The 17,163-nt window shown below is 44.5% G+C and overlaps 1 protein-coding gene across 4 annotated transcripts in view; it reads left to right on the plus strand.

The window, feature by feature from the left end:
* Positions 1-16,544, plus strand: part of LOC115134283 (1-acyl-sn-glycerol-3-phosphate acyltransferase gamma-like) — a 52,210-nt gene extending 35,666 nt beyond the window's left edge. The window contains exons 1-11 of one of the 4 annotated variants that reach the window (XM_065025911.1): positions 2,357-2,625; positions 5,251-5,332; positions 7,348-7,405; positions 7,868-8,095; positions 11,238-11,407; positions 11,519-11,680; positions 12,192-12,345; positions 12,424-12,526; positions 12,690-12,765; positions 12,882-13,080; positions 15,499-16,544. In XM_065025911.1, coding sequence (XP_064881983.1) covers positions 7,918-8,095; positions 11,238-11,407; positions 11,519-11,680; positions 12,192-12,345; positions 12,424-12,526; positions 12,690-12,765; positions 12,882-13,080; positions 15,499-15,590 — 1,134 coding nt within the window. In that variant the 5' untranslated portion in view covers positions 2,357-2,625; positions 5,251-5,332; positions 7,348-7,405; positions 7,868-7,917 and the 3' untranslated portion in view covers positions 15,591-16,544. Of the gene's footprint in view, positions 1-1,191; positions 1,223-2,356; positions 2,626-5,250; positions 5,333-7,347; positions 7,406-7,867; positions 8,096-11,237; positions 11,408-11,518; positions 11,681-12,191; positions 12,346-12,423; positions 12,527-12,689; positions 12,766-12,881; positions 13,081-15,498 lie in introns of those variants that run through there. The other 3 variants (XM_029668105.2, XM_029668096.2, XM_065025904.1) reach the window with 3 other exon arrangements.
* The last annotated feature ends 619 nt before the right edge of the window (positions 16,545-17,163 follow it).

The raw sequence follows: 17,163 nt of genomic DNA on the forward strand, positions 1-17,163 counted from the left end.
CTGGGAGGAGGTGCTCTTGTTCTCCATGGACTTTACAGTGTCCCAAAACTTTTTGGAGTTAGAGCTACAGGATGCAAATTTCTGTTTGAAAGAGCTAGCCTTAGCTTTCCTAACTTCCCTGAACAGTTGCATATCGCGGGGACTATTCGATGCTATTGCAGTCCACCCCAGGAAGTTTTGTGCTGGTTGAGGGCAGACAGGTTTGGAGTGAACCAAGGGCTATATCTATTCCTAGTTCAAATTTTTTTGAATGGGGCATGCTTATTTAAGATGGTGAGGAAGGCACTTTTAAAGAATAACCAGGCATCCTCTACTGACGGGATGAGGTCAATGTCATTCCAGGATACCCCGGCCAGGTCGATTAGAAAGGCCTGTTCGCTGAAGTGTTTTAGGGAGCGTTTGACAGTGATGAGGGGTGGTCGTTTAGATAGAACAGTGGGTTGGGGCCTGATCACCTCCATGAAAGGGCTGTAACAAAGCGTTTTAAAACATTGAGCAAGGGAAAGTAAAAATGTGCATTTTATCAGACCAATCCAGGCACTCCCAGTTTCCATCTGTTTTCTTCCATTTTGGTGACTATTGAACACGACCCAGGCCCTTCCTCATTGCTGGACCCATCACAGCAGCTGAGCTTCTCCACCCAACCCCCCCGTTCAAATGGATGGTGATTTATCCAGGGTGCTTCTGCAAGAGCACTAAGCAGTGCTAATCTGTTCTGGGCCAGATTAGAGCTTTGTTATCCAACATCTCTCATTTTCCTCTCTGTACAGAGGAGAGGCTCCTTCTGTGTTCCGTCTGTTTTAACACTTTTAAACCAGTGTGTCTTGATTATTGTTCTCGTCTTGTGGGGATCTGGTGCGAAGCCGTCGCCGACTAGCTCTTTCGTTTCTCACCTGAGTTGCTTTCTTGTTGCGCAGATGGACGCTCCCTCCTCATCCTCCTCTTTTCCTTGGGATTTATTGTTCATGCTGTCATCATAGTTGGTCTCCTATGCGTATGTATTAGCATGAGTCTCGGACACTGACTCCCCCTCGTCCTCCTCTTAAAACGCTTTGGAGATTTTCATCTCTCTTTTCCGTGATCCTTTTTTCTTTCCTTTGGGGGGGAGGGGGGTGAGGTAATCAAGGAGGGGGGTGAAGATGCTGAACCAGGGGGCCGTGATGCTCTTTACAGGGCTGTGTGGGGCACTGGTGGTGCTGGCGATCGCATACTATACCTACTGGTAAGTCCTGTTGAGGGAGCAGTCAAGGATCGCGCCAGAATTTATAAGAACTTTATAGACATGACTGGTACGTTTGTTGACTCCAACTGATGGAGGCTGTGGGCAACCACAAACTATAAATTAAAATATATTCTACTGCCTGACACTGGTTTCGGGAGAGTGTAGACTGGGCTTGGTTGGTTGTTGACTTCTGTGGGTTTGTCTTATTTGTTCAGACGTGGCTCGGGACCTTCTGCTGCTGAACATCTTGGCCAAGTTTAGCCTGTTTTGGCCTTCGGAAGGCCAATGGAGGCCGGGCTGTTTCTCCCTGTTAATCAGTTTAGCCCTGAGTGGCTATTGCTAATCTCTGTCACAACCCACATCCAATCAGGCCTTGTGTGTGTGTGTGTGTGTACCCTTGCATACTTGGTAGCCTGCTAAATGGAATTAACCTGGTACATAATCAATGGCAATTTATATCCTTTGCCTGCCATGTAGGCTAGGCCAGGGGTTGTAAATCGTTTCTGTTTCAAGACTCACTGAAACGCTTAAACAAATATATGGGGACCCCCTACATCAGAAATCAAAATGACATTTCACAATGTGTTAATGCCTACATACATACTATATGTGAGATGTTGTTTTATCTACTGAAATCTGCCTGAGGCCCCCTAGTTGGCAAACAGTGGACTTCTTAGGAAATATTTGGGTAAATCATCAAATGATCATCAAATAACACAATGACACCATTTGGTCTCAAACTAATAGACAAGCAGCCTATACAAGCACCATGCCCATAGAAAGCAAGAGATGAGTTGAGAGACAACTGAACATCCCCAAAATGTCTTGGCCTGTGTATAGACTTTAAAGAAAAAGAAAAAAAGTTTGAACACGTGTTCTATTTCTTCCACTCAATTTCATTCAGTGATTAGAATAGAGTTTGTGTCGGGGGGGAACGAAAGCAGGACGCGGTCTCCCCCACCCCCCTTATACCTGGTGAAAAATGGCTGAACTTTTTTAACCTCTTTGTGTGTGTGTGTGTCACTCAGTTCGTTGGCCCAGTATTGACGGCCAGCCATTCGTCTGAGGGAATCAGGTGATGGCAGACATCCCCTCCCCATCCCATCCCCCCTCTCCCCATCCCCCCTCACCAGGCAGCGCTTTGGCAGGCAGGCTGAGGGAGCGTATCCCTCTCCTTTTTGTTCTGTGTGGGGACAAGTTTCCGACTCTGCTAATGGACGGGCTTGTGAGATGTCATTAGTCTCTTAGGCAAGACTCCAAAGTTCACTCACGTTTACCGAGGAGCGCTGTTGTTTCTCAAGCTCTCTTTCCCACTATTAGTCATTCTCACTCTGTTCCTGTCTGTGGGCAAAGCTAGGGCTTCACACTTTGACAAAAAGACTTGCTCTCTCTTCCAGAACAAGGTTAGTGGTATTTATGCTCATTTCCCAGGGGTTATTGGTGTGAATGGGATGTTATTTTATGAATATTGACATCGTTGGACGATGGAATTACTAGTCAAAGAAATAATTTCTGTTAAACCTCAATCACCTGTTTGACTGTGAACTGATGCTCCTATTGTAGAGAAATAGATAGGCTATGCCGGAAGTTACAATTTTAAGCATGCATGCTATTATCTCCTTGCAGATGCCAGACGTACCGTAGCAACTGTTTGTATTATAATTAGACTTGTTTGCAGAGTTGATATTGCCGGCTACCGTTTTTACGTTTGACTGCCGTGGTTGTTTGGTGAAGGAAGCAGTCCACTGCATTGCAACCTGATGTCAATGTGGGACAAACCTGAAGTTTGATAGCCTATACCAAAGATCAGTATCCGTAGAGAATGTCACCCGCCTTTGTGGATGTCTGCTTGATTCTTGAGTGTCGGATAAGGACGTTTTCTGGCCTTCAGTGCAGGAAACGGCCTTCGTTTAATGGGCCATTTAAAACATGGTTCCTACAGACCTACACCACACACCCTGTTATGCCTTGGTTTTATGGCATCTATCACAACTCTTCGGGGCAGTGAAGTTAGAACATAACCTTGAAGTATTGAGAAAGTGGATTGGGAAATCCTAGTGAGCTCACGGAGAAATATGCACACGTGTCACTGCTTGCTTAACAGTATAGCTTCCTTCCTCACAAGTCCTTACTGACCCTTGATCTTGAAAAGATAGCAGTTCGGAAGCACAGATGGAGACATTTCAAGCTGTGGAATGAGGTTATGAATCCAACTCGGTTACACTCGCACCTCCTAAACTCACTCCAGTGACCCCAGTCGTTGAGCAGAGTGCAGCTGTAGATCCGGGTCACGGCACCACTACTGCCCGCTCGACAGTGTCTTAGCCAACTATAGAAAAGTTAGCAGTTTGATAGCTTGAAATGTCTCCACCCACTCTAAGTAGTGAGGTTATGAATCCAACTCCGTTACACACACACCGGAGGGTGAGCGTTAGTGTGTTTAGAGGGACCAAGTCTGTTCTCTCAGCCCTATGTTCCCTCAGTTCCCACAGTTTCCTCAGCCCTATGTTCCCTCAGTTCCCACAGCCCTATGTTCTCTCAGCCCTCACAGCCCTATGTTCACTCAGTTCCCACAGCCCTATGTTACCTCAGTTCCCACAGCCCTATGTTCACTCAGTTCCCTCAGCCCTATGTTCACTCAGTTCCCTCAGCCCTATGTTCACTCAGTTCCCACAGCCCTACGTTACCTCAGTTCCCACAGCCCTACGTTACCTCAGTTCCCTCAGCCCTACGTTACCTCAGTTCCCACAGCCCTATGTTCACTCAGTTCCCACAGCCCTACGTTACCTCAGTTCCCACAGCCCTACGTTACCTCAGTTCCCACAGCCCTACGTTACCTCAGTTCCCACAGCCCTACGTTACCTCAGTTCCCACAGTCCTACGTTACCTCAGTTCCCACAGTCCTACGTTACCTCAGTTACCACAGCCCTACGTTACCTCAGTTCCCACAGCCCTACGTTACCTCAGTTCCCACAGCCCTACGTTACCTCAGTTCCCACAGCCCTACGTTACCTCAGTTCCCACAGCCCTACGTTACCTCAGTTCCCTCAGCCCTATGTTCACTCAGTTCCCACAGCCCTACGTTACCTCAGTTCCCACAGCCCTACGTTACCTCAGTTCCCACAGCCCTATGTTCCCTCAGCCCTATATGTTCAAGTGATTTGAGTAGATGCTGGTCAGATACATGTTGTTTTTTTCTCAGAAAATGCCTTTTGGGCTGCTGGAATATTGACAAAAGGTCAAGGTCATAGTGATTAAACAATTCAGTGGGTTCCAACAATAAGCATTGGTGCCAACATTGATTCAAATTGGTTCAGTGGGTACTGAGGTTACTCAAGTCCACGCTCTGTAGATAAGACCTCCTGTGGAGTTGGTACAGCTGGCCTGTAGTACACACACACACAGCCATTGATTTTGTTTCTCGGATGTGATTTGACAAAAACAGTGTAACTTTGACTTAATGCTCAATTTGTTATTAGGCCACTGTAGTTATCACTGTTTTAGGATGGGTTCGGTATAGCTTTGGAAAGTAGCCTATTTTATTATTGAGATTGGACATAGGAATTGGGGCACAGCAGGTGAAATTTCTGTAGTGGATAAAGTATGACTAATTCTGTAGTATTACTAATGATAGTAATATGTGGAAGGGAGTGGAGTGATGCAGGGCTGCTGTTTGAGGGTGTGTGTGGGGTCTAGATTTAGAAAAGAGGACACACCAGAGTCCCAGAGAGGTTGAATGGGGCAAGTGTTGCCAATTTAGAGACTTTGTCTCTATATTTATTTAGCGAGTTTTGAAACCGCTCCAGAGACTGTTATTGTTAAGAGCCTAGCAACAAATGCAGCTACTTATCAGGCTGCCTTGGAGAGTTTTGCCACCAAGGGGTTTTAATAGCATTTGGCGACTTTTCCCACTCAATTCTGGGATTATCTATCTGCAACAGAAGTCACAGCAACATCACACGAACAGTTAACACTTTGTGACAACTGCTGATGTAAAAAGGGCTATATAAAATGTATTTGATTGACAGGCATAGAAGCAAGGGGAGAGGGTGTGCGGCAGGAGAGGGGGCGAAAACGCTACTTTGGGGACCGCAGCTGTGTTGCAGCAAGGCAAGTCTGTGCTGTGACTTTGAAAATAAAGTTGGCAAAACACTGAATTGTGTGTGTGTGTGTGTGTGAGTAAGGAGTTGCTGGCCTTTTTCCAACTAGGTGAAAGGGTGTGTGAGCGTATATGTGTGTGTGGGTATGCAGACATGTACATATCAGTGGGGGGGAGGTTATGTGCAACGCCATTTGGGTGGAAGGGAGTTTATTTTTGTGGGCAAGCTGTGTTTTTAACCTGATAGTTTCCTATTTAATATTGGGGAAATGGAAATAAGTCACAGAAACTGACTGGTTGTCTGCTGATCTCCTCAGAATTAACCTTTTCTGTCACAGTTCTCTGAATTATTCAGTTGTATGTTGTTTAGTCTTTAAAAAAAATTGTTTGCGGCCATTTGGTGCAAGTTAGATTCTGTTTTGGGAAAGAGTTAAGATTGTTCAGATCTTCTGGTCTTTAAAAAAAAAAATCACCTTTATTTAATTAGGTAGGCTAGTTGAGAACAAGTTCTCATTTGCAACGGTGACTTGGCCAAGATAAAGCAAAGCAGTTCGACACATACAACAACGCAGAGTTACACATGGAATAAACAAACATAGTCTATATACAGTGTGTGCAAATGAGGTAGGATAAGGGAGGTAAGGCAATAAATAGGCCATGGTGGTGAAGTAATTACAATATAGCAATTAAACACTGGAATTGTAGATGTGTAGAAGATGAATGTGCAAGTAGAGATACTGGGGTGTAAAGGAACAAGATAAATAAATACAGTATGGGGGTGAGGTAGTTGGATGGGCTATGTGCAGTGATCTGTGAGCTGCTCTGACAGCTGGTGCTTAAAGCTAGTGAGGGAGATAGGAGTCTCCAGCTTCAGTGATTTTTGCAGTTCGTTCCAGTCATTGGCAGCAGAGAACTGGAAGGAAAGGCAGCCAAAGGAAGAATTGGCTTTGGGGGTGACCAGTGAGATATACCTGCTGGAGCGTGTGCTGCGGGTGGGTGCTGCTATGGTGACTAGTGAGCTGAGATAAGGCGGAGCTTTACCTAGCAGAGACTTGTAGATGACCTGGAGCCAGTGGGTTTGGCGACGAATATGTAGCGAGGGCCAGCCAACAAAGAGCGTACAGGTCGCAGTGGTGGGTAGTATATGGGGCTTTGGTGACAAAACGGATGGCACTGTGATAGACTGCATCCAATTTGTTGAGTAGAGTGTTGGAGGCTATTTTGTAAATTACCTCGCAGAAGTCGAGGATCGGTAGGATGGTCAGTTTTACGAGGGTATGTTTGGCAGCATGAGTGAAGGATGCTTTGTTGCGAAATAGGAAGCAGATTCTAGATTTAATTTTGTATTGGAGATTCTTAAAATGTGAGTCTGGAAGAAGAGTTTACAGTCTAACCAGACACCTAGGTATTTGTAGTTGTTCACATATTCTAAGTCAGAACCGTCCAGAGTAGTGATGCGGGACGGGCGGGCAGGTGCGGGCAGCGATCGGTTGAAGAGCATGCATTTTGTTTTACTTGCATTTAAGAGCAGTTGGAGGCCACGGAAGGAGTGTTGAATGGCATTGAAGCTCATTTGGAGGTTTGTTAACACAGTGTCCAAAGAAAGGTCAGATGTATACAGAATGGTGTCGTCTGCGTAGAGGTGGATCAAAGAATCACCCGCTGCAAGAGCGATATCATTGATAGTTACAGAGAAAAGTCGGCCCGAGAATTGAACCCTGTGGCACCCCCATAGAAACTGCCAGAGGTCTGGACAACAGGCCCTCCGATTTGACACACTGGAACTCTATCAGAGAAGTAGTTGGTGAACCAGGCGAGGCAATCATTTGAGAAACCAAAGCTGTTGTGTCTGCCGATAAGAATGTGGTGATTGACAGAGTCGAAAGCCTTGGCCAGGTCGATTAATACGGCTGCACAGTAATGTCTCTTATCGATGGCTGTTAGGATACCGTTTAGGACCTTGAGCATGGCTAACTGTTAAACTGATTGTGACTAGTTTGTAATGATGTTCTTCTCTGTCCCACAGGTCTGTAGTATTGGCTGACGGGCCGTGCAAACGGGGCTTGTGAAGGGAACCCACCGTGGTTAGTTGCACTGGAATTTCTGAACATTATCACCCTTCCACTATTAACCCAGCCTCATCGAATGGGTCAGGAGTTTTCCCTGACCATGGGACCAGACTAAGAGAACTCTGGGTCCTCGTCATAGCCAATAAGGCTCAGACCTATTCCTGGTCAGATCAGTTGGTCAGGGGAAACTCTTTTCCCGACTCATATTCATAAACATCCTCTTTTGAAGGGTAGGAAGCATGAGTTTTTACTCACTGATGTAACAACAGTTTTGTTCAAATACTTAGTAACTGAATTGTAGTCATGATCATAGTTATGTTATTTTTTGTACATATTTATTAACTTCTTTTGGATATCTTCGGAACTACCCACAATGCACTATTTCTCAACGTCATATGGAGAACCGGTGCTACCTGGTGGTATTTTCCACCGAATTAAATGGAAATGCATAGTTTCTTTCATGGTTTTCTCCCCCAGGTCGGCCGTAGTGCGTTGGCAGCCCTGCTAGACCCCAGACAGCCCTGGTCATGGGGCTGATAGCGTACATCAAGAGCCTGTTCATCGTGCAGCTGCTCGTTGGATTTGTGTTTGTGGTCAGCGGCCTCATCATCAACTTCATTCAGCTCTGCACATGCGTCCTATGGCCCATCGACAGGCAGCTCTACAGAAAGATCAACACCCGCCTCTCCTACTCCCTCTGGAGCCGTGAGTCACACTCATAGTCTTGGGTCGTGTGTGTTTGTTTGTTTGTGTGTGTGTGTGGGGGGGGGGGGGGGGCTCGGCTCAGAGCAGCACATCCTGTCTGTTGTCCCAAAACAAACCAGTCTTAAATGCAGTGCAAACTCCACCCACATAGTGTACTGGTTTTGGCATTCCCCTCTAGCCCTCTCGTTGCTGTGTTGTGTGCATTCCTCTCTCATGCGGTCTGTGTGTGGGGCTGCCGGTGAACAATGGGCGCAATGGATTTTGGTCATTGTAGTTCATTACTACATTTTCTGCACTGAACTAGGTTGAATATTTTGTCTGTTGAAAACTACAACTTCCTACAGCATCCCACAGTTCGTTCTTGATTTGATGTCTCTTGTGCTTGATAGGATATTTCTCTAGAGAAACGGGCATTGTGCTCACACAAAAAAAATATCTAAATGGTATTCAAGTAATTGAACCAACTTCAGTCAATTTGTTGTTTAATAATCAAACATAAAAATAATTTGGTTAATCGTTGATGGTGTGTTTAATAATTATGAACAGACTAAGGATTGACTGGTTGATGCGCAGATAGTACAGTGGGTTAACTGCCTTGTTCAGGGGCAGAATGACAGATTTTTAAAAACTTGTCAGCTCGGGATTTGATCTTGCAACCTCTCGGTTACTAGTCCAATGCGCTAACCACTAGAGGTGTGTGTGTGTGTGTATGTGTGTGAAACCTGCATCACAGGAATCTGGTTCACTTCAGCCTACTTCTTGTTTACGCCCACAGGGTATTTTCATTAGGAAGAACATAGCTTGTTTCCTAGCATAAACATACACTGTTGTTAACTGAGTTTACACTGATGTGATTTTTACAGGTTCAATGTTTTGTCAGAATTGAGACTAGTGTAATGTAATTCATTGCGACTGGTTACATTCTGGCCACACCGCTCCCATCGCGTGCGCGAACGGGGCAAAATAAATTTACACATGTTATTCAGTCATTGCACCCACGTCTGCGTAGCCAGGCGCCAAAATAGAACTTGGTTCTATTTGTTATGCTTGATGCGCTGCAAGTCCCGCCTCTCCCATCTCCTCAGTGGTTTTTAGGAGCATATACCCACGTGGGTGAATGAAAGACGAACTGAGGTCCACAATCCAGAGCAGTTGGTGGTGGTAATGCACCTTAAAGTTGGTTGCCAACCTCCATATAAAGTCCAGAGAAGAAGAAGCAGCCTGAAGGAGGAGATATTACTAGAAACACACTCGGTTTACCGTTTTATCTGTGGATTATTTGTCAGAATAGAGGACCTTGTGCATTTCAGGTAAAATAACAACCCAATGTTTATATCCCAGGACAAATTAGCTAACAGCAAGCTAGCGAGCTAAGTTGTCATAAATACAGTGGGGCAAAAAAGTATTTAGTCAGCCACCAATTGTGCAAGTTCTCCCACTTTAAAAGATAAGAGAGGCCTGTAAATTTTCATCATAGGTACACTTCAACTATGACAGACAAAATAAGAAAAAAAATCCAGAAAATCACATTGTAGGATTTTTAATGAATTTATTTGCAAATTATGGTGGAAAATAAGTATTTGGTCAATAACAAAAGTTTATCTCAATACTTTGTTATATACCCTTTGTTGGCAATGACAGAGGTCAAACGTTTTCTGTAAGTCTTCACAAGGTTTTCACACACTGCTGCTGGTATTTTGGCCCATTCCTCCATGCAGATCTCCTCTAGAGCAGTGACGTTTTGGGGCTGTTGCTGGGCAACATGGACTTTCAACTCCCTCCAACAATTTTCTATGGGGTTGAGATCTGGAGACTGGCTAGGCCACTCCAGGACCTTGAAATGCTTTTTACGAAGCCACTCCTTCCTTGCCCGGGCGGTGTGTTTGGGATCATTGTCATGTTAAAAGACCCAGCCACGTTTCATCTTCAATGCCCTTGCTGATGGAAGGAGGTTTTCACTCAAAATCTCACGATACATCCATTCATTCTTTCCTTTACACGGATCAGTCGTCCTGGTCCCTTTGCAGAAAAACAGCCCCAAAGCATGATGTTTCCACCCCCATGCTTCACAGTAGGTATGGTGTTCTTTGGATGCAACTCAGCATTCTTTGTCCTCCAAACACGAGGAGTTGAGTTTTTACCAAAAAGTTATATTTTGGTTTCATCTGACCATATGACATTCTCCCAATCTTCTTCTGGATCATCCAAATGCTCTCTAGCAAACTTCAGACAGGCCTGGACATGTACTGGCTTAAGCAGGGGGACACGTCTGGCACTGCAGGATTTGAGTCCCTGGCGGCGTAGTGTGTTACTGATGGTAGGCTTTGTTACTTTGGTCCCAGCTCTCTGCAGGTCATTCACTAGGTCTAGTGTGGTTCTGGGATTTTTGTGATCATTTTGACCCCCTGGGGTGAGATCTTGCGTGGAGCACCAGATCGAGGGAGATTATCAGTGGTCTTGTATGTCTTCCATTTCCTAATAATTGCTCCCACAGTTGATTTCTTCAAACCAAACTGCTTACCTATTGCAGATTCAGTCTTCCCAGCCTGGTGCAGGTCTACAATGTTGTTTCTGGTGTCCTTTGACAGCTCTTTGGTCTTGGCCATAGTGGAGTTTGGAGTGTGACTGTTTGAGGTTGTGGACAGTTGTCTTTTATACTGATAACAAGTTCAAACAGGTGCCATTAATACAGGTAACGAGTGGAGGACAGAGGAGACTCTTAAAGAAGTTGTTACAGGTCTGTGAGAGCCAGAAATGTGGCTTGTTTGTAGGTGACCAAATACTTATTTTCCACCATAATTTGCAAATAAATTCATTAAAAATCCTACAATATGATTTTCTGGATTTTTTTTCTTCTCATTTTGTCTGTCATAGTTGAAGTGTACCTATGATGAAAATTACAGGCCTCATCTTTTTTGCACAATTGATGGCTGACTAAATACTTTTTTGCCCCACTGTATTTGCTTATTGACCTGTCCCCAAATTAATATAGTTGGTTTTGAAATTTCAACCTGCGTGTCCTGATCGCGTCTTGTGTGGGGGGAAACATTGACAGCAGTTTGATGTGACTGGGTGGTTCATTGTGACGGAGTTTACACTGGTTTGTTGTCTTAACTCTCTACTGACCCTCTCTGTCCTGTAGAGCTGGTGATGCTGCTGGAGTGGTGGTCGGGTACAGAATGCACCATATTCGCAGACCAGGCCACGGTGGACAAATTTGGCAAGGAGCACGTCATCATCATCCTCAACCACAACTACGAGATCGACTTCCTCTGTGGCTGGACCATGTGTGAACGCTACGGCGTGCTTGGAGTGAGTGTGTGTGTGAGAGAGAGGGGGATTGAGTTTAGCCGCCTATATCTACTGTTTATGAAAATAAAATGGTTGGTAGGTTGGCTGAATAAAGTCGTCTTGTCTTCTCAGGCTTCAAAGGTCTTGGCCAAGTACGAACTGCTGAAGGTGCCTCTGATTGGCTGGACCTGGTACTTCCTGGAGATTGTCTTCTGTAAGAGGAAGTGGGAGGAGGACAGAGACACTGTGTTCAAAGGCCTGGCCCAGCTAAAGGATTACCCTGAGTTCATGTGGGTGAGTAGGACGACAAACCGACAACACCTTTACGTTTGCCCCTCTCCCTCTGACCGTCCGAGCGTCTCTGTATGGAGTTGTACCCTGGGGCATGTTCATTAAGCATCAAACAGATGAAAAACGCATATTTCTGTTTACCGTTGCATAATGTTTTCCGCTGAGTGTCCAAATAAACACGCCCCAGAATTGTTGGTGGGAACGTGCACACAATCTAAGCCAGTAATCTGACAAACTCTGATGGGGGGGGGGGATGCAAGAGAGAGAGAGGGTCTGAGGGGAGGAATCAAAGAAATACAACTGAGATTCTGTCTGTGTTTGTGCATGTGTTCGTGTTACTGTGGACAGTGTAGCAAGAAAGGCAGGGTGTGTCTGAGGTAGTTCCTACCTTCTGTAGTTTCCAGTGGGACAACCGGGGATTACAAGGTCATGAGCTTTAGCGTGTTAAGTGTTTACCCTCCAAAGACTGCAGCAGTGTGCGTGTGTGTGTTGACTTCTCTCTCTCTTTCTTCAGTTCCTCTTGTACTGTGAAGGTACCCGTTTCACACCGAAGAAGCATGAGATCAGTATGGAGGTAGCAGAGAGCAAAGGTCTGCCGAAACTCAAATACCATCTACTGCCCAGAACCAAAGGCTTCACCACAACACTGAGCTGTCTCAAAGGCACAGGTGGGACACACACGCACAGGCACGTGCACACACACATTTACAGCATCACACTCATGGTCGCACTCTTTCCTTTCTCAGTATCTGCTGTGTACGACGTGACACTAAATTTCAGAGACAAGAAGGTCCCAACGTTGCACGGCATCGTCAGTGGAAAGAAGTACATGGCCGATATGAATATCAAGTAGGTGGCGCCTGTCCCTCTCCCACAAACAAAGGCAGGGCACTGGTCCTAAATGTGAGCTATGGGTCCTTTGACCTGCTGACTTACTGTATCACCAGTACAGTGACTTGCTGCCCTTTAGAAGCGTTGTACTGAACTGACAGTTCCTCTCCTTCCTGTATAGGCGGTACCCAGTGGAGGAAATCCCAGAGGACGAGAAGGAGTGTGCAACCTGGCTTCACAAGCTCTATCAGCAGAAGGTGCTGGGAACTCGGCTTTCCCTTCCATTTATTTACCCTTTCTAGCCATAAGTCAATGACTCTCCACTATTATAATATTGACAACATTCTCTCTTTCTTCCTTTCTCTTTCTGTAGGATGCACTGCAGGAGCACTACGAGAAGGAGGGCAGTTTCCCCGGTCCCACCATCAAGCCCCCCCGTCGGCTGTGGACACTGCTCAACTTCCTCTTCTGGGCCACCCTGCTTCTCACCCCCCTCCTCAACTTCGCCTGTGGGGTGTTTGTCAGCGGCTCTCCCCTCCTCATCGTCGGCTTCCTGATCTTCTGCATCATCGGTGCGGATGCCACCCATTTAGCCTGCGCTAAGCCTACTGCCTTTTCCAAGTTCTTATGTTGTTAGGTCCTTCCTGTACTATATAATCTCATTTTGACTCATTATTGGCTGGTTTCCCAAACCTAGTTCTAGACTAAAAAGCTATTTCAATAGAGATTCTCCATTAAGCATGCGTTGTAGTCCAGGACTTGGGCTCCCGAGTGGCGCAGTGGTCTAAGGCACTGCATCTCAGTGCAAGAGGCGCCACTACAGTCCCTGGTTCGAATTCAGGCTGTATCACATCCGGCCATGATTGGGAGTCCCATTAGGGCGGCGCTCAATTGGCACAGCATTGTCCGAGTTTGGCCCGGGGTAGGCTGTCATTGTAAATAAGAATTTGTTCTTAACTGACTTGCCTCGTTAAATAAAAATACACATTTATCTGCTCTAAATGTATAGTGTAAATAAAGAATGCCTCTAGACTACCCTTTTCTGCTGATGGGACTGGTGCTAACAACTTTTTCAGTTGATGGCACCAGCACAAGATTTGGTCGCACCAATTTTTTTCACCACTGAGCGCTAATTAATGACTTGACCAGTGGTTTTGCATTCCATACAGAACCAGGCTGATGATGACTAGCCATCTTTTCAATTATGTAAGCGCCCCTGCGGAAATCAAATGAGCGTAACAAAATCCCCATCAAAGTCTGTCTGTCTGTTTAAGATGGAGTTATCTGTTGTATTGTCGGAATGGTTTGAGGTACAAACTAATATGACCCCTCTATGGAAAGATAAGACTCTCACGAACACATACAGGATTCTCACAAGACTCGTCTGAAGGTAGACAGACCGATACGAGATTTTAAAAACGAATGGAAATATATATGGAAGTACTTTAGTGCCAAAAACAAAGGGGTTAAATACAGGTAATAATAATTTATAACTTATATCAATTAGATATAGGACAGACACTTCAAAACATACCTCCTTTTGATTTATTTTTGGACTATCTGTTGTGCCTTGTATGAATGTTATTCAATATGTTAATAAGGGCTAATAGCAGTAAGACTAAAATAAATGTTTAATCCAAAAATATGTATTTATATTTTTATATTAACAGAGGTCCTAAAATTCTAAATCCAATAGCTAACCCAGCCCTGGGCCCTTTGACCTAAGGGGGTTTTAACTTGACTATCATATTCACATTGATTGTTTGGTTAGATTTTTTCCCCCCAACAATCTCAAAAAAAAGATGCTATTGTATGGGGTCAAATTCACGCCACATGTGTTGAATTAAAAATGAAAAACATGAAAAATAAACTTGAGAATGTAAACATTATATTTTTAAGGACGGGTGAAATGATGGATGCTGAAATCAAAAACCCAACAATTGAAAGCAAAATGTATAGAATTGTAAACAAAAATAAGACATCAAAAGCAAAACCCCAAAACTCGTAAGCAAATAATTTTAAAGCAAAACTCTATGACAAATGATTTGAACAAATATTTGAAAATGAAGGCAAAAATCGTTTTTCGGTTAAACTTTCCCAGAAACCAATCCTATTGGATAGATTTTGCCTACGCTCTTGCCTGCATGTACTACCTTTTGGTTACGCTCCTCGTATCTTTGCTTTCGATGTCTTTCTTTGCTTTTACTGCCAGGTTTTTCGATTGCGAGTTTTGTCATTTTTTCCATGAAGGGCGCGGTTTAGAGGGAGGCGTAGACAATGAATCTCCATTGGTCCGCTAGTTTTGGAGTGACGGTTCGTCTTAACCCAATCAATGAACACGATAGACAGGCTTTTCCCCCCCTATTGCTTTACTTAAGTAGACGTCTGACGTCACCTAGTTTTAGGGTTTTAGCTAACGTACTTCACCGTTGTCAGTCACGGGTCAATAATGTACGGATATTAGAAGCATGTCTATCTAATACATTTAATGAAAAACCATCTAACTACTTAGGTAAGCATATGAATTACCTGTCGCACAACGTTCGGCGCAGGTGTTGGTAACTGGTTCGCCATACACCTGCTCCGAAACGTTGTGCAACTGGTCATTTTTTAAATTCAATACATATGGTGTGAAATTGACCCAATACTATTGTTAGAGATTCTGAACAGTCACTCTACAGTTGGAGTGCCCTATAAAGTCTGTTTTATCTTTTCGGAAATTCCGTTTTCCTGATTCTATCTTTGCAGTCAACATTTAAATCGGGGGAAGTTTTTTGGGAAAGACTTTTGAAATGTTAATTCCAACAGCGCATGATGACGGAAATATGAGTGTTTTGGTCGCCCGTGTTGAGCCTTGTATAGTATGTACATGTGATTGCCTACTCCTGTATCTGCACTTTGTTCATTAGTATTATACCTCTTTTTTTTTTGTCTTCTGCTTTCTTTCTACTAATTATTGACACATATCTCTCTGTCTCCTCTCTCCACAGCCTCCATAGCAGTGCGCCGCCTGATCAGCATGTCTGAGGTGAACAAAACCGGCTCTACTTACGGCAAAATGGAGGGCAAGAAGGAGAACTAGAACTCTTTACGGCAGTCACGTTACGGTCCCTCTACTGTCGACACTCGGTCTGAGCGGTCGTTGCGGTCCCCGCACAGATGCACCCTGTGCAGCCTCCCTCCTACAAAAATATGTTACAACACAGTGTGGGGGGGGGTATAACCGAATAGACTTTTTAGACGTAAGTTAAAATATTGATTATGATTGTGAAAAAAATTTTAAATGGAATTCTTGCAGTTGACTCGCTGTGAATGCATCCTTCCAGTGAGAGGGGGGTGACAGACAGCAGGACTGAATGGTAGATACCAGGGGTGTATCTCTTTAACACCCAACGCTCACTGCACCGCAGCTCGTGGTCCCCCCCCATCGGTGTCGGTCTCCTCTGCACAGCCTTGTGGTTTCACCTCATCCACATGCGGCAGAATTTTCATGTTTCAGCGGTACCACTTCCTCCAACATGCACCCCACTTCCTGCCACATTAGCCCATCCTAAAGAAGTTTTCTCCACCTATCAAATATCCAAATTTTCTGCTTCAATATCTTTGACTGGGCCAGCCCAATACCAGTCAGATGTCCCTCTGTAGTTTCAGCAAGGGGCTCTACTGTCTGGAGAAGACAGATTCCCCAGCATGCTTTAGCTCCCCACCCTTACCCCCATGAAGGTTGGGTGTGGAGGTGAAGGAATCTTAACGCCTCTGAGCACACATCCTGTTATTTGTTTGTCCGTCTCCTCATGAAACTTGTGCAGAATTCTGACACAAATGAGATTGAGCATGCTGCTACTCCTCCCGTCCTTCCCAGAAAAGCAGACGTGATGGCCAACCTCGCACCAATGAAATGCAGTATTTAATGTTAATATAAAGCCAGGTTTGGGCCTGAGTTGATTTCCAAATTGCTTGTAGATCCCAGAAATACTGATTGTTATAAACCAATAAAATATTTATCGTTTGGTTGCCAATGAATATACAAAACTGATTGAATGATGGGATTTCATTTCTTTCCCTACAGTACTCTGGCGGGAATTCTTCAAAGGATTTTGATCTAACACAAATTAATTGTAAAATAGTTAGGCCTACCATCCCACCACACCCTGGTCCCCTGTCTATTTGACCCCTTAGTGTATGCAATATAAAATCCATAACCACAGTTTGAATGTCTTTAGGCCCAATATAAGGTGACACAAAGCTAGTATAGCAGTCGTCCAATGACCAAGAGCTGAGGACTCGTCTGAGGATGACATCACTAACACTGGCTGTCCCTGCCATCCAACTCAGCTGCCAGCAGAATAGATTTATGCTTTTACCAAGAGCAGGTGAAGTGGCCCACAGGCCATTTGCGAAGTGGATTTGTCATATCCATAATTGGATTTTCCAGCATTTTTTAAGAAAAATAAGCATAATACTTAATGCATGGCCAGTTATTGGCATTCTAAAATGCTATGCCTCTCCCACCCCCTGAAATTAGCCCAATAACATTTATTAAAAAGTAGGCCTACGTGACCCATATTATCAGATAGGTGTTATTTAAGTAATACAACTGATCACCTACAGTGTATAAAACTGATGAAGCATAGTGGCTATATATAGATGGCTGA

The sequence above is a fragment of the Oncorhynchus nerka genome, linkage group LG2 (assembly GCF_034236695.1).
Source record: "Oncorhynchus nerka isolate Pitt River linkage group LG2, Oner_Uvic_2.0, whole genome shotgun sequence".
NCBI lineage: Eukaryota > Metazoa > Chordata > Actinopteri > Salmoniformes > Salmonidae > Oncorhynchus > Oncorhynchus nerka.